This window comes from Patiria miniata, unplaced genomic scaffold (genome assembly GCF_015706575.1).
Source record: "Patiria miniata isolate m_02_andy unplaced genomic scaffold, ASM1570657v1 HiC_scaffold_3, whole genome shotgun sequence".
NCBI classification, from domain to species: domain Eukaryota; kingdom Metazoa; phylum Echinodermata; class Asteroidea; order Valvatida; family Asterinidae; genus Patiria; species Patiria miniata.
The window spans coordinates 2,104,006-2,127,833 of record NW_024037069.1 but is presented as its reverse complement, the minus strand read 5'-3'; the positions used below and the strand labels follow the sequence as shown (position 1 = coordinate 2,127,833).

Sequence of the window (23,828 nt, the reverse complement as noted above, 5' to 3'; positions counted from 1 at the left end):
AAGTTGATATTATAACCGCCCATAATGTAACACGATTTGTTTTCATTATCTATTTGTGATAATATTGTATCAATACTTTCAATAAAGTCATTACATGTCACGCAAGGAGGTTTATAAACAATTCCAACGATGATATTCGCTTTACCTGCGTTAACAAGTTCAATAAAACATGATTCAATATCAGAATTAGTAAGACATAAGTCAGTGCGATTTGTATAAGCTATAGGTCACGTTTCATATAAAGTGCAACACCACCACCTCTTTTGTTTTGTCTACAGTTACCTTCAATAGTGTAATTAGGTATTTGTATTAAGGGGTCATGTATGTCCTTTAAACCAGGTTTCAGATATTCCAATAACTGCAAAACTCTTTTGTAATATATTTAAATATTAAATAATGCTTGATATGTTTCTTGGTAGACTACGAGCATTGAAATGCAGCAGCTTAATATCATTGCTATTGCTAAAATTATCTAAAAACTCATCTTCACTATAATAATTACAGTTATTGTAAGGAATATCAAAATTAACATCCGGATCTATGTCGGAATTCGTAAACAAGTTGTTACTTAATTGCTGATTAACAATACCTTATTCACTGACCAATATTTGGAGAACCCATCATAGCCAGTTGAATGAACCAAATATATTCTAAGTGGCTTGTCTCATACCAGTACACAAAGCACAAACACAGAAAAACACACAAGTAACGGAACTGCATTATAATATGAATCACCAAATGAGGCGTGGGTTTCAGGCTTCTCCCCCAAGACGGTATGATCTGAAGGGCCCATCGCGTGTCTTGTATCGGATCATTGCTGGAACAGACCACGGGATATATGCGAAGTGGACCCTCTCTTGGTTCTGGAAGCGCCGTAGATGGGTTTCTCTTAGCTCCTTCCGTTGTGCTCTGACTTTTGGTGTGACATAATCTGTGACGAATATGTTTTAGCCCTTGAACTTATTGTTGTTGAGGTGCTTGGCTGCATTTTTCAGTATGTACTGGCGATCGCTGTAGCGGAGAAGGTGACAGTGGATTGGCCGTGGTCGCAGGTTGGTGAGTTCGGCCGATGGGCCAGTCCTTGGTGGAGGTCCTGTGCGGTGTGCCCGGTCGATATTGATATCTTCCACAGCCTGGAGCTTCATATGGTTGGAGAGGAACTCGGCAATAAATTCCACATAGGATTCAGACTCCGCCTCGGAGCCTTCAGGGACGCCTTGAATGACGACATTGTTGCGTCGGCTGCGATTGTGTATGTCGTCGATCTTGTGGATCTTGTCTTCTATGTTCCTAATGAATGTTTATACGTTAAATCGTAAGAATAAATTCATTCCGTGGCAGATGGAATGTTGCACAAGGCAAAGCCGTGCGGAATGAAATATTCCATCTGTTACCGAATGAAATCATTCTGTCCATTGCACGATTGAAGAACATTCATTATTTGTTTTAGACAACACCTAAATAGATCCTCGTCATCAGGTTGGTAACTTGTGAACCGGTACTATGAATGTACAGCAACAGAGCTATCAGAGCTGTGTGACAGCGTCACCGTGCGATGGAAGCTCTATTTCTGCGGCCGCGCCCTGTTTTGGGACAAAATAATTCAATATGACACGTGATCAAAGACCAACCAATCAACATAATAATGACGGCCATTATTCAGGCGTTTTATAATAAGGGAATAAACGTGTGCTTGGCCGGTTTTTAAAACTATGTTTAAGACTGGTTTGGAGTCTGCATGCTGATAATCACCCTCGCCTTCGGCTCGGGTCATATCAGCATCCAGACTCTTTACCGGTCTTAAAAAATAGTGTATAATACCGGCCAATTTAAACCCATTACAAATGCCTTTTAAAAGTCAAAACTTTTCGGTCCAAACTTCAACACAAGTAGAAAAAAAAATGTATTTCAAAATGTCAAATTTCAACAATTTTGTTCAACAAATGTCCTTAATGTTTTTCGAGACGCCCCTCTAGCTATGTAATGGTATGTTACTCTCGCGAGTAGTCGCAGACGACTCCTCTGCAAAATGGTGCGCGCGTGGTGCGTACTACTCGATGTGGCGCAGAACGCGCCAGTGCCGGTGTAGTGTGAATTAGGACTCGAGAAATGCGGACTCATTGGTAGTATTGCACATATGCCTAGGTGAAGATTGTGAACGTTCAACCAATAAAAAGGGTAAAAGGGACCAGATTGCATCGGAGCCTAAATTTCATGCGACACCAGAAAAGTGTTAAATACCAGCCAGCCGGTGTTTTATCGACCGTTTAAGACCGACCACGCGACGGGCTCTCGACCAATAGTAATAGGTAAATTGTAAGAGGTATTCATGAATTTAGAAACTATTACATCTTGCCCTACCAAAGGCTTATTTAATCTCATCTAAAGGAACAAAGACAAGGGATTCCACACACACACACAGCTGGATTCAATGTTGGGGAATAGTTCTTTTATTTAGTCTGATCTCCTCAAAAACAGTAAACAACACGAACGGATCGTCTGTACTGTCATCCACAGCCATTACTCGCGTTCTGCAGAGTTACCCCTGCCGGCCAGTCCTCATACGTATACAGGATCTGGTTTGACGACTCTGCGGCCTTTTTCAAGAAATTGAGCAGCCTATACGAAAAAAAGTCCCCACAATACCTTCATATAAACTTCGATAATAATTTAAAATAGATTAAAAATTACAATATTAGATCGGGCAGCGAGTTAATATGTAACGTACAATAGACTCTTTGGAATACCTGAACTACTGTAATACTTTTACAATTAAGTTGCATAAATACAACTAATTTTTGTAAGAATATGTTTCATCAACTGTTTAAGACCGTCCATGTGACGGGCTCTCTACTAATAGGAATATGTACACTATTTTTTTATAGGTATTTATGAATTTAGAAAATAGGCCTATTTCTAAATTATCTGAATTGTTTATTTTACTCTTTTACCATTTTAATAACTGTTTTTTTTATACTATTTTCTAACGTTAATGTAAACAACCTTTGAGCTGAGATTTTGTAGATCTTGAAATAAATAAATAAATAAATACGACTAATTATGCACATGATTATGTTCTTTTCACAAAATAATAAACTAATAAGGACTAACTTTCGTTGTTCATTACCTCTCATCTCATTCGTAACATTGAGGATTAAAACCCATGGCAGAATTTATTTCGAAAGTCAAAGTTTCAAAGGCAAGGAGGCATTAAACATTCATTTCACCTACTCGTTCACGGACCAAAGTGTGATATGTAAAAAAACGGTAATAATTGTAACACCATTTGTTTGGTCTTAAAATTTGCCGATGCACTATTTTTGTCTTAATCAGTGCTGTATAGTCGAGACCAATTTTGACATCGCACAAATATGTTTCTACATGGAGCGTCAGATATTATAGGCCTGTATAAGTTTAGGTCAATTTGAGTGAAGACAGACTCCCAATAACGTGCTTTGACCATACTAAACAGCTCTAACGACGCCTTACGGAAAACGGCGTCTTTATATATCCTCCTCATTCGTCAACATTATAGTCTGTTGAAAGCAACTGTATGGTGCTCGTTATAGGTCATGTGAACGCTGCTACTTGTCCTTGTTGACGAGCGAAGAGAAGATACTATCCGGTTTGTCCAGGAGGGCCTTGGGACTGTCCCACTCGGCCACCTTACCCTCGCTCAGAACGATGATGGTGTCGTAGTTCAGGATAGTCGATACCCGATGCTGAAAGAGGGATTATTTATGATTATTTAGAATGATTAATTATTTTTTATATATTTTACACAGTCATTTTGTTCTGAAGGTCTGCCATATTGGTTAAATGACACGCACTTTTTTTCGACTTATTCCTTCTCTTCAGATTTCCAATCCTTTTTGTGTCATCAAATTACATTTAGTTTCCTACGTGTAGTTAAGTTCAACTTACTGCTATTGTTAACACGGTTTTGTCGGCAAATGCAGTGAACAACACATCTTGCAGAACGGCATCCTGAAAAAAATGGACAAAAACAGTTTGACAATTTCTCGTCATAAACACATGCAGACAGTCGAGAAAACGGGGCAGATAGGGGAAATAATTGAGAAAAATTGTGCCTTTGATGATACAAGCGTGGCATTTGGCACACAGTCAGAATACGTCCTAAGAAAGATATTTGGTTATAGGGCCATCGCAGATTTGTCTTTTGAACGAATAGAGCTAGAAAAACAAGCAATGTTCATTTTTTTTAAAATGGCTACCATTGCTTGTTATTCTAACCTATATTTTTGTCAAAGGACAAAGTTGCGACGGCCCTATAGCCAAATATCTTTTTCATGACATTCTCTGACTTTGTGCCAAATGCCATGCTTGTATCATCAGAGGCATAATCCGTCACCGATCTGCCTTACTATAGTGAGGACGCTGCGGTTAGATTCGAAGAGGAAGTGTCGACAAAACATTACAGCAAGTTCGGCATCACGGGTGTTTTCATATCCGTATTTCAAACGCACAATTCCATAAGGAACTGTAATGACACCTCACGTTCTGAAGTTTTTCAAGCCTATGCACCAACTTGGCAATACATCTCACCATTTCTTTGTCGATGGAGGCGGTGGCTTCGTCCATGATGAGGATACGGGACTTGCGCAGGAAGGCACGAGCCAGACAGAACAGCTGCCGCTGACCAACGCTGAAATTCTCACCGCCCTCACTCACCTCAGAATCTATGTGAAAAGAAAAAAATACATTATCATAAGCCTAGACAAACAAATATTAAAACTCGTGTGATGTTTTTGTTCCATTGGATTATTTCAGAAACGAATATGATTTTCAAATGTTAAGACTGGAAAAATATCTTGGGGTAAAGTATCCTGCTTAAGGATACGATAACTTAATTTGAAACTATGAATTGCATTTATAGTGGTTGACCCCTGATGTCACTTACGCCTATACAGGGTGAGTAAAAAAAAAACCCGAAACCCAAATGTTGGGACCATTGTTTTAGTGAAGTTCTGCATGTAGCATTTTCAAAATCTAGTATATGAAATCGTCAGCTTTCTTTTAGTACAAGAATCATTCAAATCACTCATGTACTTTTTAAGTTTTTTTTAAACACAGTACTTTTTAAACACAACCACCGTTTTAAGGTTCTGTCCACGGATCACAAAAAAAATCAGTGTTCTTTCAGCGAGACGAAAACAAATCACATAGGGATGTGTGTGAATTGTTTTCGTTTTGCTGAAGGAACGCACACCTTTTTTGTGATCCGTGGACAGAACTTTAAAACGGTATTGGTTGTGTTTAAAATTCCGTAACTTGAAAAGTACATAAGTGATTTGAACTATTCTTGTACTAAAAAAAAGGCTTATGAATTGGGCTTTCATAACCTTGACTTTAAAAGTGCTACATGTAGAACTTCAATAAAACAATAGTCCCGACATGTTAGGTTTCGGGTTTTTTTTTTACTCACCGTGTATATATGCTTATATAGGAACATTTGAAAATGATGGTGTATTGGAGACGTACATGGCCCGGAATTGTTCCCGATATCATCTTCTTCCTCGTTTTTGTGGAAATCCCACATCGGCATTTACGATGCGAAATGCATATTGCCGTATGTACTGATGGAATCCGTGTACAAACCACATGATGTTAAAATCGGAGACTTTTTGGAGCGGCACATGACCCCATACCTGGCATTTCGAACGGTCCGTGATGTTTGAGTGCGAATGTCTCCTGCGGAACTACATTAAAAGACATCATGCAATTACATCGTTCCCTGTCTTCCTATTTCGCGGCCGTTGATAACGAACCATTCTACCGACATCGGTGGCTCGTACCAAATAGTCGAACAAATTAATGTCACAAAGCTCTTCCAACCAAGTCAAACATAGTTGTCGGAGTAATGCAAACTGTAGATACAAACGTCAAGCATTTGCAATAATTGTTGAGGCTTACCTAGACCCTTCGGAAGATTGGCGACTGTTCCCTTCAGCTGGGCGATACCTAGCGCCTCCCAGATTGCGTCTTCTGTGCATTTATCGAACGGATCCAAATTGAACCTGAAACATAACCAGGTAGACATTTACCACTTTTTGGCTTGGTACATGAATCAATAAGTGCATTTTAGGACATTGGGACATTCTTTCTTGGTAATCCCGTTCTTGGGTAAAACTCCACCCAAACAAGTTTTTATAGGCTGTGGTGCGGGACAGTTTCGGGGCATGCAGGTTGTCCCACAAAAACAGTCGAATCGGGCATGTTTTCAGAAAAGTGAGGATAATATTCAAAATCGTATTCAGTGTATGGCTGAGTAGAATAATATTGGTCTTCCAAATGCTTTTTAGTTGGTTTCATTAGGATGTTTTGTTCAAAAGATAACAATCACAATACGGGACTTGAAAAACCATTTGGACCCATTTTTGCTTATAATTTTTACCAAGTTTACAGATCGAAGCCGACGGAATAAGTCACACGTTACTTTTGAACAAAGGAAATAAATCCTTTGTGTGTTTCGCTAACTGCGCTTTCTCACTTTCAAGGAAAGTGGCCCAAGACGATTTTTAACCCTTGAGTTGGCGTTTGTTCCTATGCATTGATTTGAATGAAATAAAGTTTGTATGGAAGATTGGTTATCTGACTTTAAGAGGTAATTTGAAAATATTGCGAAACCCACATGCGATATGCCTGTATAAATTGGCTTTCGACTGTTAGGTGATTTTGTGGGGCAACCTAATATGTGACCTGCAGTTGGCATATATTTAAGCGAGAGTCCCACAGCCTGGCACGGATCACCCCTGGATTATTTTTCTCGATACAAACCATTCTTTACTTTGCAAAACTTTTCCCGCAACAGATCCCAAAATACCTGGTCCTTAAGAAGAAATTAATATGCACTTACCGTAAGTCAAAGAGGAACATTTTGTTTTTTATTAATGGAACCAAAAAATGGGGTTATGAGTTTAGGAAGTAGACAAACTATAGGGCGTACCGTACGGTGCCGGTAAAGAGTGTAGGATCCTGAGGCACAATGGAGAGTCTCTGACGAAGGGTTGCGAGCGGCACGTGGTCAATGTTGACACCATCGATGTAGATATCACCTACAATAACAACAGGGGTAATCAGTATTATTTTAATCCTGCACCTATAGGATATACCACCTCACACTGTTTCCCCTTAAAACCTTGCATCCATCCAAGGCTGTGTAGACAGCCTAAGTACAGCCTATATTCGCTCCAGGTAGGCCTATATCAAAGTGTAAAGCATTAGGCATGAGTCTGTTACAGGTCCATCACAAGTCCGTCGCAAGTCCATCACAAGTCCATCACATGTCCAGCACAAATCCATCACAAGTCTATCGCAAGTCCATCATAAGTCCGTCACAAGTCCATCACAAGTCCATCACAAATCCGTTACGAGTCAACCACGAGTCTATCACAAGCCCTCACACGTAGACGTACTAAATCACAAGATATCCAGATGAACTGTGGATGACAAAACATTCCTTTGTTGTTCATCATCTGGTGCATGATCTGGTGCGTGTGGCAGAGTTGTGAATGGAGTTCTTAATGGACTTGTGATCTACCTCCCTCGAGACTACAGAAAATATATAGTGATAGCCTTGCTTATCTTTACTGAGTTACGTAATAACCGGGGGTCGTGGCTATACCTAGCCATAGACCAATACATGTTGCTTAAACAATAGTAGTATTTTTAATATCATGTTTAATGTTAAAAACAAAAACGGACACCCGTTGCAAAATGGACACCCGTTATCAACCAAATCTTTCTCGAGGTTTTGTTTACCCGTGGTCTTTTCAATGATGCGGAAGAAGGCTAACATCATGGAGGACTTCCCACTTCCGGTCCGTCCGCAGATACCAACCTGTGAAATATTATTTGGTGCAGAATATAGTTCAGAACTGACCTCAAGTAAAACAAATGAATATGGTGTCACAGTGACAGTATAGTGAGAGTATTTTGGTACAACTGCGTGAATGTTCATTTTTCTTTTTTCTTTTTTGCAAAGATTTGTTAAGAGGCCTTTTTAAACCTCTTGGTGGCGCGCTGCATTCTCAATCTCTACATTACTCAACCTAGAAAGCTCATTGGTACAAAGAATTGAGGCTCCGTCTTGGTTTCCTCTGGTAGGGAAAAGTATGTGCAGTACCAATCGTGTACTCGTAAAAGAAACTGAACTCGTTTTAAAATATACAAAACAATAGTTATTTTGTCACAAATAAACTTAATAATTATAATACGTCAGTCATAACTTCATTTCTGAAGTAAACAAGACAAACATTCAGTCTAATAGGACAATTTATTTTGTTGACAATTCCATAGTTGTGGTAGAAGTAATATGGCGGACGGAGTGACTTCATTCCCAATGGGTATTCCAGGTTTACATGCACTTCATGGCCTATTACTTGGTCTGTTTCCCTACCTTCTCGCCGCCCTTGATACGCAGGTTTACCCCCTGTAGCACTGGCTCCAGCTCTTTGGCATAGCGCATCTCCACATTCTTGACCGTGATGTCGCCGAGGAAGGGCCAGTCATCGGGTGGATCGAACACTCCTTTGAAACCAAAACAATTAGAGATGTCGTTATTGAGATCTTGTTTTAACTTCAAAGATTCAAGTTACTTTTTTTCCTTTCTGCTTTGTAATATTCTGCATGGCTGCCCAGCAAAAATGATGTTGTTTGTCCTCGTTTGCGTAAACAAACCAGACTGTAAAGATATATGAAATGTGAATAGAATATAAATAAAAATAGAGTTGATTAGGCGGTGACCCTAGACGACATTGACACTCAGACATCTGATGCACCATATTACCTAGTTTCGGAGCCCTTGAACACTCGATAGCAGTTTGCAGCTATAAAGGAACATCATTTGTCCGTTTCAAAAACACCGTAAGCAATTAGAGCTAGTTTTCTTTCGATGCGGAATTTGCTTTACAATTCAATCGCAGATCAGCCGTGAAAAAAATACAATTCACGTTAGCATGATTTTTCTGCTAACTATGAATTACAGCGGCTACCAAAAAAAAAGGATCCCGAATCCGCCTTACCCATTAGTTAAAACGAATAACACAACAAGTGTAATGTCATACTCAGGACGTGGCTCCGTAGGATGCTGCGTGGAGTCATATACTAATGTATTACTTTGACCTCAATTTGCATGTTGATCCCAACTGGGCGTGGTAAGCCTTGGTGAAGCAATTTCGCCACTTGTTTCATCATGAACATTGTTTTCCGTAATAGCGATACGTTTTGGAGTGTTGTCGCAGAGATAATGTAGTAATATTTAACTATGCAAAGTCTGAAAGAAGCAAATCCGCCAAAACAAAAGCACAACAAAACAAATGAATAATTTTGTTTCAAGCGCAAACCGTGACGTCAGAGGACAGTGAAATCGGAGCATATATATGTTACCCTTTACACTGGATTACCGCATATAAGAGGAACTGTTGATATTATATAGGATGTTTTGCTTCGGCACAGTCTTTAGGCCTTTTACCAAAAAAAAGTGACACACAAACATCAGACAGACGGACTCACAGACAGACATAAGACAGATTGACATTAGACGAACAGATATCAGACAGACAGTTATAGGAGGATTATCTATGTCTTTCTACCTTCTTGTTTCTCTGTGTCGAGTTCAGCAAAGTACTGCAGTCGCTCTATGGCATTCATCTGCATCTCCAGCTCAGATGACTGGGTCACCAGCTGCATCAACTGCTGGGATGACTGTTGAACAAAGACAATTGGAGTGAGACTAATGATACGAGTTGTACGACAGGTTGAATTGAATCTCAGAAACAACCGTCGTATAAGTACCAAGTAAGTTTGCAATTGTTTGAAATAATTTAGACTGCAAATTATTCAAGCGACACAAGCATATTTCCTGATAGTGTAAAATGAGTAGAGCTCTGATTTTGTTTTAGTTTAAAGTTGTGTTCCTGGTTCTTCAATTCGATCTTTTATTTATTTGTACATGTTCAACTTGTATGAATTATTAAAACAAAAACCTAATTTGTTCGTCCTTTTTTTTGGAGGGGGGGGGGGGTTGACGTCTGCAAACCAATGAAAACGTTTTGTTTTGGGGCACAAATCCGCTTTGCGAACAGACTGGCTCCCGGTCGAAACATTATCATTTATTATTGATTCTGTAATGCGCTTTTGATCATTTATATGCAAAAGGCGCATTATAAATTTAAATTATGATTATTATTATTATTATCGATACTGATGGTGAGGCTGGAACCAGCCAACCCGGTGAAAACGGAAATTATTGTCAAGCAGCCAATAATTTGAAATTGTAAAGTAATAATTCAGTAACTAAACATGAGCCGGTTTTTCAGTTGAAGTATCACACAAAAGAGAATAATAACTTTTGTTTTGCTACAGAAAAATAACATTTTGGAAAAGGAATATTTCTAACCTCCAAAATAACGAGATTTCAAATGCCATGTTTTATGTTGAAGTCGGTCATAGGCATTTTCGTGGCATCTTGCCAGTAAAATGATCCCTACAGAACATTTTTCCACTGAACATAAGAAAGTGCGATGACACAGCCGATTGAATCTTCCTTATAGGACATGTCCACTTACAAAGAGCGACACTGTTATTGCCAGGCCAACCAGACTCGGGTCCAAACCGCCCAGGAAAAATGTGGAAATGGTGACGATACCGCTGAGCACGATAATACTGGCACCGATAAAGCCCTGTAAAAATGAAACCAAGAAAACATTATTATTAATATCAATATTATAATTATTTCTGGTTTATTGAAGGCACTCTCGCAGCCGTATGACTCACTGAAAATGGCAGTGCCGAAAAACACTGCAAACAATAATTAAAATTCAATCTAAAAATCATTTTACAAAAAGAATCCAAAGAAAATACTTTAAATTTAAAATTGAAATTTTCAATGAATAAAGAAATATAATAAGAATAGCTACGAGAAATTGTACCTTTGAGAGACATTCTCATAGACTTGTGCACAAAACCCCTCACGTTAAGGACGCTTAACCCTTACCTAAACTGAACCTTCCCTCGAGAAACTCTGTAAATTTGGGTTTTGCATCAAGAGGAATCGCTGATGGCTATTTGTGCCATTAAAGTAATGCCTAAAAATATAGGACTTTAAACATTAAAGGGAATATACAACATTTGCAAACATCAAAATATTGAACTACCAAGTTTTTACGAAATACCTTACTAGGATGTTGGTAAATGACAGTCTAAAGCATCCTGTAAAGTCATTTTCAAGAAAATGGTATTTTTGTATAAATTTCCAACGGTGGTCGGCCGACCACTGTTGGAAATTTATACAAAAATACCATTTTCTTTTCAAATTGAAAAACCTAACTATTTTTCAATTTCTCCTCCAAATTCACCATTTTTCAGTCCAAATTTTTGTTTGCTTTTGGTTACATGTTTATGAACGGGTGCAGGCCAGGTAGACTGGTTCCCTTACCTTACAATTTTCCGGCATCTATAAATTGATCCATTTTATCTTTAGTGGAGTCAGAGAACCAGACTACTCCACTATTTGTGTTTTTCTTGGTTTTTCAGCATTTTCGAACACAAAACTTCAAACATGTCAGTGTAACAATATTTGATCTATTATAGTAACCCCTCAAATAGTTCATCTCTGAAAAATTACAGCAAAAGCCAATGATGTACATTCCCTTTAAGGAGGCCGTCGAGGTGTCTACCTAATCTAAAAAATTTGGGAAAGTGTGTCTCCGTAACGGGCCATTTGCGAGAATTAAAGTTAAAATTCTCGATTTGGCCGTATGCAATTCTGCCGTTTGGTATCAGTACAAAAATACTGCGCTGAGGGGATGCAGAATACAGTAATAAAAGAGTTACACAAAGTCGACTGATGACATATGCGCACACGAAAAGGAAAAAAATCTTGCTTTGACGATAGCCATTTTTGATTTAACGTGTTTTCAGTCTGTTTTGCGTCCGCTGTTAGACCTACAGTGGTCCTAAACGTGAAACTGATACAAATACTCAAACGCGCATGAAAAGGTGGCACAACTCTCACAACTAAACCATCGAAGAGTTCTACGTACCAGACGAAACTGTAGCCAGAAGTTGGAGCCTTGCCGGTAGAGGCTGGTCACCGTGCTCGTGTTGATCTTATCGAGGGATCTACCCGCAAAACATGCTTGCATACTGTCCACAAATTAACAAATTATGTAATTACCTTCAAATCAAGTCTGGTAATTGATTATTGATCAGATAAAGGGTGACAATTCGTTAAGAATAAAAGCAAATGAAATTACATGGCGACATATTAAATCAAGAATAAAAGTTTCATCGGATGACATTTACTAAGTTACTGAAGAAGGTGTGACCACGGCTGAGATATAAACTCTCCTGACTTTTGTGTATGATCTCCACTTAAATAGTGGTAGAAGTTTGTCCTTTCTGATGTCTTTTGGAATAGAAAAACATGAAAGAAGACTATTAAACAAAATAGCCGCTAGGATGCTCTTAAACTAAAAGCAGTACTCGATAATGACTATTGCGACATCCATCTCGAATCTGCTAAGAAAAGAACCAACCGCATCATGTGTCAGCCTAACACGACTTGTCAGTAAATCCACAATCGATAGTTTGTTCAGTTTGTAAAAAAAACATAATTATTGTCCATAGTCTGCCTGTTATAAGAAAAACAAAATGATCTAAAAATTAATTTAGACGTACTTGTAAGCTCTAATAGTCGACAGCCCTGATATAGTCTCAGTGAAGTGAGAGTAGACGGGAGATAGTGAGATACTTTCCAGACGTTTCAGCTCTCTGAAAGAAGACCAACAAAAAAATTAACGTGGGTTTGCACATCAGAAATCACCAGGTTTTGTGAAACAAAATTATATAAAGGTGTATATAGTACTTTCTACTACACTATCGGTCAAATTTTGTTACGTTATCGGTTAGTGATACATTAATTGGTCAATTGTTGTTACATTATCTGTTGGTGATACGTTATCCGTTGATGACACATTATCAGTTGTAACAGATCTCATGCATTCATCGTTGGTTCAAAAACCGAATGTGGATCTGTGTTATTACTTTGTCTGTAAACCTTAAAACGATATTATTTCTAGACTGGTTTCTGCACCCTTCTCATTAATAAAGAGGACATTATTTAACATCTAGCACAGCACAGTAACATGGAAAGGACACAATATACACCTTCAGATTTGAGGTTGCTATTTTGAAGAAAGCTTGTCTTCTTACCGTGTTGTGGAGATGTAGTAGGACGTGACAAACCAATACAGTATGCCAATGGGTATGATGCCCACGAGGAAGAAAGGGGCGGAGATCACGTTGATTACAAGACCAACAAAGGTCGCCAGGGCAAACTGCATCACCAGCGATAACGAACTGCCAATGGTCTACCAAAACAAAACAAATTCAATAACTAGAGATTTGCGTTTGTTGAGTCGCAAACGATGGCTGATCGGGAATGCAACCATTTCGTGGGACTTTGCACACTTAAGTTAATTGTGAATTATTATTGTCACAACAACAAACATCACGAAACAGATCCTTTTCAGGGGAAAACATTTATCTTAATTTGAACAAAAATGCATCCTTTCGTGTTGTTTAAATTTCAGTATACATTTTATTTACAGGTGAACATCATTTCCGGTTTGATGACGTCATGTTGAATATTGATTAGTTCAGACAGGATAAACGTTCATCATGCAGTGAAAAGACCCTTTGAAATTATTGAAATTATAATGAATATTACTAGCGGTCTGATGTCGTCACAATAGTATTTGAAGCCCAAGGTCAGAATTGTACCGGATGTAATTATTTATGCTACGAAGTACGAACGTAGTCACTGGACACGGATCAAATGACTAATTTGAATTTAAAAGACAGAAAAACTGATAATTTTTAAATTCTCCCTACAATATCTTCTGGTCGGAGGATCGATGTCACGATTCTGAACCTTGGCAAATTCTTCAAAGTTGTACAAATAATAAACATGGCCAATTTTGTAAAATTGTAACAAATGGTTTTTATATAAAAAAAATGTAATCTTTCTTATGACGTACCGTTAGAGGGTGCCGTTTCAAGTAATGACGTCATCATGCCAATTTTTGTGTTAAACATTCCTCATTAATTATTTGCATAATTTATATAACTGTAGAAAAATGCTTCCCTTTTCAAGTTACATTCAATTATCATTGCATTCCCAGTTACACCGGAAGTAAAGTTCAAATGGCCTGGCGCCTGGGAATCAAATATATTATATTGCGTGAGACAATGTCTCAAACATAGCAAAAATTAGAACGCTACTACATGGTAATGGATATCAATATTTGGGATACGAACACAGTCATAAGACAGGGGTCAAGTGATACAATTAAATTAGAAACAAAATGATCGTTTTGATATAATTCGGAATAACTTGAATTATAACTTGTTAGGTCTTTGGTCTGTGATTTCCAGTACACCTTACAGCATGTTCTGCTCAGGTAAACGATTGGCATGTTTCAAGCTTGTTTGGAAATGTCTCTTCTCATAAGATTCCTACGTATTCTAAAACTAAGTGCAATCCACGCTTGTTGCAGCAAGCATACAGGAATGACTGCCATGTTCACTTTGAGGGCCAATGGCATAACTGACATTTATATTATTACTTTTGTATTAGGGTTTTTTTTCGACTTTCTTACCTGATCAACCATCTTTGTGTCCACAGAGAATCTGTTCAAGATTCTGCCAATGGGAGTTGTGTCAAAGAACCTATTATGGGAAAAAGAAAAACGCCAGTGGCACTTCATCAAACTTTCGTTTGTACCCGCTTTTCTCGAGTGCTGTTGACCTCTGATGTTATTGGACTTTCATAGGACGACGAGCTTCTGTTAGCCTGTATGCGTACCCCAAATTACCTTTAGTTTTTATTTATTTGACCCTAACAAAACCAAATGAATAAGTGAACAAAACAAAACCATAAATAAAAATCACTTACAATTAAACGTGTTAGATTATAATCTGTGTACTTTTTAACCAATTTGAATGATTTTCTGTTCACGTTTATTGTGGGCAAATAAATAGTGAATAATTTCATAAGCTGTCAACAATAGAATTTTGTTTTACTTCATAATAAGGAATTCAATTGAGATTCCGGTGACGTATCGTAAACACAAACAAATGCGAAAATATAAATACGAAAATATTTGTGTATGTACACGCACACACACATAGAACGAAAACATTTAAACGACAAAAGTAGACAGACAGGGAGGAACATGAAAGGCTTGAACAAGAAGGCATCCAGAGACGAACGTTGAATGTTTGAGGGAAGTATGGAAGCACACAGAGGAAATTGACAAGCCAAGAACTAAAATCCAAAGTTTGAGACATGAAACGTCGAATTAACGATAACAGCGCCCTTGGAGCAAAACTAAACTGCAGGATTTCAGTCAGTATGAAATAGTAGTCGAACATGTCGGCATACCTCATTGGTGACTGCGTGATGTTCTGCAGCACTTTCTTGTGGATGGTCTTGCCGGCCTTCAGCGAGGAGAAGAAGGTTCCGGCACTTGTCAGGTAGGAGAAGGCGCTCACTGACAGACTGAGGAGGATATATCCAACCATGTAATGCCTGCTGACTTGCTGCATCTCCGACTGAAACGGACAAGAAGAGGGTGAAGATTTAATTATCGTGAATCAAGTTTCAACATTCATTGCTGCTCACCTCACAAGGTGTTGGTCAACATTTAGAATATTCCGAACCTACCGTTGTCAGATTCGTGTCCAGCCCTGCCTCGGACCAGTTAGACAACCAGAGCTGGTTGGCAGTGGTTAACAGGAACGAGCCGAGGTAAAGAAAGCACACCAGCAGCACAGTCTTGAGCCCCACGGCCTTCAGGTAATAGTAGTAGACCTTCCAGGAGACTGAGCCTTTGCTGCGCTCCTCGGCTTTAATCAGGGTACTGCCATCGTCTTCTTCCGTGCCTGGTTCATCGGCGGTGAACAAGCCTGTGTTATGGAAAATTGTAGAGGTGATTGTGGTCTTAACTGTTTGATATCTCTTCACCTATATTGTAGTCGTCATCATACGCCGTCATGAGTCCTCAGAAGTCTTGAGTTAAATCACAAACTATTCTTTGACCCTTACAGAAATATTCCTTTGTTATTGTTCAAAACCCTGTTACTTGCGACCAGACTTACACTAACGCTTACACTTAAGATTTGATGGGATTATCAATTATAGGCTTAAGCCTTTTAAGACTCTATATCCAGGTTCTTTCAAGTAATTGTCAAATGTATTCTTGAACTGATAGACATTCATGGCATTTACGACGTAGGCTGGGAGGTTGTTCTAATTGTCCATTACCCGTTGAGAGAACGGTGTACTTGTGGTGTACTTTCGAATGGACTGGTGATGGACTCGATTACAAAACTATCATATCACTATTTATGTTATGTTCTTCTTTAGCAAAGGAAATTGCCCAAAGGTGAGTGACTTGAAAGACAAAATCCAAATTGGACATGATCGAACTTTTTCGCCGTCCATCTTTTTTGTAAACTTGTTAAAACAAAAACATTTGTTCACACCAGACTGCTGAAGGCCAGTGGAAGGCCCACTGATAAAGTCGCCTACCCGTTTGTTCATCCATAGGTTCTTCCTCCTCCAGGAAACTGCTTGCCCTGCTCAGCCGCGAGGCCTTGCGGAACTTCTTCTCCTTCTCTCGTTCTTCGATCTGCTCCCTCAGAGCTTTGATGTCCTTATCGATTCCCTGGTCCTTATCTGACTGCTCTGCAGTCGCCGCAGCCTTGGTAGCCGTGGCAGCGGTCGCCCAGCTCTCGTAGAGGTCCGGGTCGGCTGCTTTGATCTCTTCCGGTGTGCCCTGCTGCGCCACCTTCCCGTTCTTCATGATGATGACGTAGGCCACTTCGGGCAGGAACTGGGTCTGGTGGGTGATGAGAATAATGGACCTGCCTTCTCCGATAAGAAACTTCTTCAGTGCCTCCTTGAAGACGTGTGAGCCCACGTGAGCATCCAGGGCAGAAAGTGGGTCATCCTGGTAAAAAAAAAAAAAAACAACGAGAGATACATGTATAATAACAACATCTGTGGTGATCATTTCATCTGTGACCTTAATTTGTAACTTGTTGAACACCATCTGCTGTGAGTCCCTTGTGAATGCTTTCACATTAGGTGATGCATATATCACTTACCTCTACCGCAGTTGTCAGGTGTGCTTTTGAGGTACATGGGTAAGTGATCCGTAGGCCCATCATAGTTTCGTAGTATTATTGGCCCATAACACATTAACAAAAAAAAACACATTTATGATCATCAAAATCACTAATTTAAATAAGACATACCTTTTGATCAAAGTTTGAATCAGGAGATTGCGATTGTTCCTAGAAAGGCTTGATAGGAGAATGGAAAGACAAATGGTACTACAGTAGGAGGTCGTGTTTCACTCGAGGAAGCTTGTGCTTTTTCTGACACACTTTCAGATAGAACCGATCGAGTCTGCTGTGCTTGTACATTTACATGTGAAGGGCAAATCGCCGTTATTAGAATTGAAGCAAGACGTAATATAATTATGGTTATACGAACCAGTGAAGTTTAGCTTTCTCAATAATCCCATTGACGTTGTACTTAAAAGAGAAAGCACCTAAACCATAATGATGAAAACTCTACCAATCGTTCAACCCCATGTCCGTTTCAACATCATCATTATCATCATCATAAATATTAATATCCGTCGGTTGGACGTTGAGCCACGCAAGCCTAGCAATGGGATGCAGAATGTTACAGTTGCGGCCGTGCCTCATGATCTGCCTCGAGATGGATGACCCAGGTGTTGCCTTGGATCGCCTCTGGACCATTTAAAGGGCGCAATAGAGTGGGCTCCGCGACGTACGTTCACGATAAATTGAGGGCGGCGTGCAGAGGCGTGTCTAACGAGAGCCTTCGGATTGGCTCTAAGAAAGGAGTGTCATCAAGCTCGTTTCGAAGAGATGAAATGAATAACTACAAGTAAAGAGCAAAGACCAGTGTCTCACCAAAAGGACGATGTCTGAATGACTGTAAACCGCCCTGGCTATGCTGACTCGTTGCTTCTGTCCACCGCTCAGGTTGATTCCCTTCTCGCCAATCTCCGTCCTGTCTCCAGCGGGGAGCATATCGATGTCTTGACGCAGACCGCAGACCTCAATCACTGTGTTGTATCTGTCGTAGTAGAAAACATTATAACTTAAAGGATGAATTGTGAGAAAGGGGCGGGGCTGCCATGTTGAAGTCCATTTTTTAGAGGGGGGGGGGTTAGATTGAGGCGTTAATGTTGCAGTTAATGGGAAAAAAGAAGCAATGACTTTCTTCCATTTTCAGGTTAGTAATAAACACTGGTCGGTCCAAAAAGTGGGGTTGGTTAGCCACCCCAACCATCCCCTGAGATCCGCAATTGAAATTCAGGAACATCACTGTCCTATATTTGCATGGTCAATAAGCCTCTGTACTGATGACGTCACACTGTTTACATGTGCACACTGTTTACATGTGCACTTTCCTATGGAGCCAGTGGGGACCCACGGTCCACTGAGCACCATAGGAAAGCACACACGTAAACAAAGTGTGATGTCATCAGTACAGAGGCTTATACATCAAGTGACCATGATTGTTTTTATGTTCATGTAGTCTTAAAATGAATCTCCTTACAGGCGAGGCGTGCAGTCTCCAGTAATGTCAAGCAGAGGTATAAACCGCACCCATGGGCGTGGCCAGGATTTTATTCGGGAGGAGAGGGGCACTCACTAGTCCCTTAACTTCTCCGGAAATCACGGCCCATTGGAAAAGTTGGGGATCACTTTCATGGTTGAGGCGGTGTTACAAACGTTATGCAGATGTTCCTTTCATGGATCCTTTTTGCAGCATTTTTGTTGTTAAATATCACCGAACAATACAGACTTGGACGATCTTCCTCTCTCAAGCGCTTCGGTGAAAGTGCCCCTTGCTCCCTCGTAACACCCACGACTACATGAAGTAGTGCCAATCTGTTTTGTTTTGATAACGGTTTGGCTATTAGTGTTTTTACCTCCGTTCATCGAGCGGCGCCCCGAAGATGATGTTGTCTTTTAAAGATGCGTTGACTAGCCATGGTTTCTGGTTGGCGTAGGCAATGGAGTGCCTCTCACTGTAGACAAGAAGTACCAAAATTGCATGAAAATGTCAAGAGATAAGCCATGCCTTTCCCTAGTCATGCACAGCAGCAAATGTGGACGCATAATGAAAGACATTGCAACAGGACGACTGCGGTTCAAAGTATGCCCTTTTCTCCTTTTTTATGGTAAAACTACGCATTAAGTGTTAACTGAATCGGGACACTTTGACAAAGTCTAAACATGTATACCTGCCTTTCTCCACGTTTTTTTATTCATCCTCTTCCTGCTGCTTCTATGAAATTGGTTTTCAACGACACTTTTCGAGTGAATGTCTAGCTGATAAAATCGACTCTTGACAATTAAATTAATGCTGACATGAAGGAAGATTCGTTTTCAATTTCCAAAAAATTAGTCAGTTTTAAATTGTTTTGTCGGGTGTTAAATTGGTCGGGAAAACGGCAAGTTAAACCTGTTTGGAGTGATGAAAGGAATATAATTATGCGAATCTCTTTTTTTCTGAGTTACGTTCCTGGTGTTTTTTGATTTTTTGATGATTATCTTCCACAAACTGGCTGAATTATAATGTAGATTTCACCTGTTCCAAATGACTTCTCCAGACACTGTCTTCATTTCTCCCAGCAGAGCTGAGCAGAGCGACGACTTGCCGCTGCCTACTTCTCCCACCACAGCTGTCAACTTGCCTGGTGCAAGAAGTAGAGAGAGCAAGATGTTATATTATATATTCATAAATACCTACGACAGTTTACCCATTCCTGTTGGTCGAGAGCCCGTAACGTGGCCGGTCTGAAACGGATGATAAAGACATGGCTGCATGGTCTTAAACACTTTCCCAGTGTGTTTTACCGTTTTATTGGTTGAACCTTCACAATCCTCACAGAGGCATGCGCTACACTACCAGTGAGTCAGTATTTCCTAGTCCCAAAACTCACAACGCACCGCAACAGTTGCATTTTGCGCGAAAAGCGCAATAAGTGCGACAAGCGCCAATCTCCGTAAATGGAGTCCTTAAAACTCCATTATATAGCTAGAGGGTTGTTTCGGGAACACGACGTGAAAACCGTTGAACAAAATCGTTGGACATTTTTAATTTTTGACTTGTTTTGACTTTTGGAGCGAAAAGTTTTGATTTTTTTTTTTGACCAAAAATGTATTTATGAATGGGAATAACTATGTGCTTGGTCGGTATTAAACACAATGTTCAAGACCGATTGGGGTCTGGATGCTGATCATTACACTCGCCTTCGGCTCGGGTAATCATCAGCATCTAGACTCCAACCGGTCTAAAACAAGAGTGTTTAAAACCTCCTAAGCATTGTATTCCCTCATTAAAGCTATAGGAAGGGCACTGGCCATGTCAAATCTCTGCTCAAATATTGAGCTAACATACGAATGTAATGCCTTCTTTGCTGGTCAAAGATGGCCAGAATATAGTCTTCTTTGCCCCCGAAACTGCACTGACTCACTGACTGTCACTTATGAATTAGACTTGCTTATACATCTCAACTTGACCAAATGTTTGAAAGAGAATTATCCTGTAACGCTAATTAATGCGTTAACTCCGGCCCATTGCGAAGGCCACATGTAAAATTTCCAGTGACTAGCCATTCTGAATCGATTGAATACAATTGATGGGCTCAAGACCAGGCTTGCCCTGTCTTGTTTTAAAGTTTAAGGTTATTTGAGGTAAACGCGGTTACGAAATCAGGAACTAAGATGGGCACATGGGTCGCTTGCACCTGTTGTTCAATCAGAAAGCATCCACCGAGGATTCATTGCAGATCGTGTTCAATGAAGAGCAATTGTGGTTGGATAGAAAAGAAGGGAGGAGTGGCTTCCAGGATGGAGAAAAAACTATCCGCCACATCCTTCAATCAAGAATCCTGCCCAAAATTACGTCGCCAATAAGGGGGTAATCTTTACCTGCTTGTATTTCTATGTTGATATCTGTTAGGATGGGCGCGGTCGAACCTTCCCACGCAAAACTTCCGTGTGTTATCTGGAGATAAACGCAATAACACGGAAAAGGTAAAACACTATTCATATCTGAAACTTATTCTGGTCAATGAAGGGATTTCTCAAATTTCGACTTTGTGTCCGGCTTCAGGTTGAAGAATTATTGTTAGGGGGGGGGAATAGTTTTTTAGTTCCACGGTTTGACCTTGGTGATGTGTATGTGACCTATTTTCGACAAGTATAATACGGGTGTAAGTGGCGCCAACGTCAAAATAGTCCCCCCCCCCACCCACCCCCACCCCCCCCCCCAAAAAAAAAGGCCAAAAATTGTGGGCAAAATATTTTGAAAAAAATGTATCTTCTAACAATTTAAAAAAAAATGGTGAGCCCCCTCCCCAGCCAAATCCTGGGTGCGCCACTAGGTACTCAAAGGCTTCTTTGTGACTCAAGTTTAAGAGATGCACGGAGCCGAAATGAAGCCGTGGCTTGGAAAACTCCAAGCCGAGTATTGCTCTACTGAGAGCTACTTTTACGATGGTATTAATGCTGTTTTTACCTTCGCATTATGAGGGCATTTACCGTATTACACTAATGGCGCGTGCGATCCAGTTTGATGTGTTCATTGAAAAACAGGCAATAAACTAATTTCATCCTGCATCGAAGTGACAGAACTTGAAAAAAATCCCAACTCTTGTTGGAGAAAGATAGAAAAACTGATTGCAGTGTCCTTGGTGGCCGGCTATAGCGATGTTTACAACTGGTACATGACAGCCTTTGTTTGTATACGAGGGCGCTATTTGAGATAATGATGGTGGCCAAAATGAGAAGTCGCTATTTGGAGTGGGAACATTGTGAAGAAATAACCCACTCCAACGTGTACCAGTCTAATGCATCTACCAGTGACTACTCACCTTCATGGCCACATTTTCAGGAAGCCTGTCCGGCTCCGGAATGGCCTTTAGTAACGGTGCATCACTGTCGAACGTACCGTACGAGCCTCCAGCTTTTTTTAAACGGTCCATCAGCTCATCGTGCCGATGCTAATACGAAGGCGAAAAAAAATGAGAAAACCCTTTGTAATTATTGCAATTTCTTGTCTGTTGGAATAGAATACGTCATGGCACTGACTTCTGTAAGAGAAATTTGCCTTTTTTTTAATATGTGAGGTTCCTTCTGAGTGTTTAAGAAAGACACGAGGCACCGGAGTAATGTTTCTGAGGAAAGGTTTTGTAAAGACTAAAAACAACATTCTTGCAAATAAGTCAGAGATTGCTTAAAAAAATTATTCCGAAAATATAACATTTTGGAAACCGAACATTTAAACGTGTTTTAGGGCAATTTTGAAATCATAAGCTAGCATACTTTGACTCCAACGGTCTCTTCAAACGATCAATCAGTAACGTTTGAACCGTCTTTAGGTAAAACAATGTAATTATTATGTACCCCTTCCCCTAGCCCAACCCCTACCCCCTAAGCCTACCCCTACCATAACCCTTACCATAACCTTACCCTTATACCCTAACCCCTAACCCTTACTCCTACCTCATCCCAACCCGACCCCAACTCAAAACCTCGACCGCCCCTTACATTAACCCAATCCTAAACTGAACCCTATACTATAAAGGGGCCAGGATTTCCCTCGAAAGCTCATCTTATTCCGAATATCTTAGACTCTGAAGAAGCATTTTTCTACCTCTATTTGGATTTAAAAGAAATAGATCTGGATTCGAATAAGACGTTATGTTGTTAATATTTCAGGAGGAAGTTGCGAACAAGTTTATCTGCAATATGCTGAAAGATATGCAAAAGAATGCTAGTAAAACGTATCGAGAAAATTCCAGGGAAGTTGTACAGAATTGAGCCAATTACAAGGGCGGACCCAGAACATATTTTTTTCTTTTCGAGGGGGGGGGGGGCAAAATTGTTTGGCCCCAAAAAATTGGGTCCAAAAAATTACGGCGTAGGGTTCGGGTCCCGCTTGAGAGCCCCCATTTTTGGGGGATTCTAGATGCTTCGTGGTGCGATCTGAGGCAATTTCCGAACTCTTTTACCAAATCTTTTCAAGGAAAGATGGCGAATGTGTACGCAGTGCCTGCTTTTATTGTTCTTTTTGGGGGCGGGGCATGGCCCCCGTTGCCCCCCCCCCCCCATCCGCCCTTGAATTGAGTAACTTATACCTAATACGATAGGCCTGTTGCGGATAAACGAATCCGCAACCTATCAAAGACATTTCATGAGAAGGCCGTTTCAAAATAATCGTCTCCTACCTCCCCGCCGTGACAGGTGTCCTTGGCCGACACCGTGGCGAAGTTGAACTTCCCCTTGATCTTGTCCTCGATCTCCGGCGCCTGCAGGAACTTCTTGAGCCGCTTGTGGCTGATGAAGGCGTTGATGGTGAACATAATCGCCGCGGGAAGGGTCATGAGCGGGCCAGCCATCGCATTGAAGAGGGAGACCGCCGGGAAGAGAATCTGAGGGGTCAGGGGCTTGTCTTCGAACACGTAGTAGAAACCAAGGGACTGCGGTAGGGGGAGGGAGAGGGTGACAAAAGAAAGTAATTATAAGTACACTCTTAAAGGGCTCATGAAATGAATGTTTTTTTACGAACATATTTTGTGCAACCTTCTACTTCTCTTAAATGTATGAAAACTAATTGACATCCCTTTTTGGTTGATTGTATTGAAAAGTGCGCTTCAAAACAATTTTTAGATAACTGAGAGCGC

At 40.2% G+C, this 23,828-nt stretch overlaps 1 protein-coding gene across 1 annotated transcript in view; it reads right to left on the bottom strand.

Moving 5' to 3' along the window:
• Positions 1 to 2,423: 2,423 nt before the first annotated feature.
• The window catches only part of LOC119737490 (ATP-binding cassette sub-family C member 9-like), a 35,608-nt gene continuing 14,203 nt past the window's right edge, over positions 2,424 to 23,828 (bottom strand). Inside the window, exons 12-33 of the mRNA XM_038211888.1 lie at positions 23,373 to 23,624; positions 22,017 to 22,145; positions 21,073 to 21,148; positions 19,727 to 19,832; positions 19,065 to 19,163; positions 18,037 to 18,202; positions 16,619 to 17,039; positions 15,752 to 15,993; positions 15,470 to 15,639; positions 14,685 to 14,754; positions 13,237 to 13,394; positions 12,703 to 12,795; positions 12,066 to 12,168; positions 10,590 to 10,703; positions 9,615 to 9,726; positions 8,420 to 8,550; positions 7,783 to 7,861; positions 6,968 to 7,076; positions 5,935 to 6,038; positions 4,567 to 4,700; positions 3,925 to 3,987; positions 2,424 to 3,722 (exon numbers count right to left, since the gene is read on the bottom strand). Of these exons, the coding sequence (XP_038067816.1) occupies positions 3,585 to 3,722; positions 3,925 to 3,987; positions 4,567 to 4,700; positions 5,935 to 6,038; positions 6,968 to 7,076; positions 7,783 to 7,861; positions 8,420 to 8,550; positions 9,615 to 9,726; positions 10,590 to 10,703; positions 12,066 to 12,168; positions 12,703 to 12,795; positions 13,237 to 13,394; positions 14,685 to 14,754; positions 15,470 to 15,639; positions 15,752 to 15,993; positions 16,619 to 17,039; positions 18,037 to 18,202; positions 19,065 to 19,163; positions 19,727 to 19,832; positions 21,073 to 21,148; positions 22,017 to 22,145; positions 23,373 to 23,624 (3,069 nt within the window). The 3' untranslated portion in view covers positions 2,424 to 3,584. The remainder of the gene's footprint in view (positions 3,723 to 3,924; positions 3,988 to 4,566; positions 4,701 to 5,934; positions 6,039 to 6,967; positions 7,077 to 7,782; positions 7,862 to 8,419; positions 8,551 to 9,614; positions 9,727 to 10,589; positions 10,704 to 12,065; positions 12,169 to 12,702; positions 12,796 to 13,236; positions 13,395 to 14,684; positions 14,755 to 15,469; positions 15,640 to 15,751; positions 15,994 to 16,618; positions 17,040 to 18,036; positions 18,203 to 19,064; positions 19,164 to 19,726; positions 19,833 to 21,072; positions 21,149 to 22,016; positions 22,146 to 23,372; positions 23,625 to 23,828) is intronic.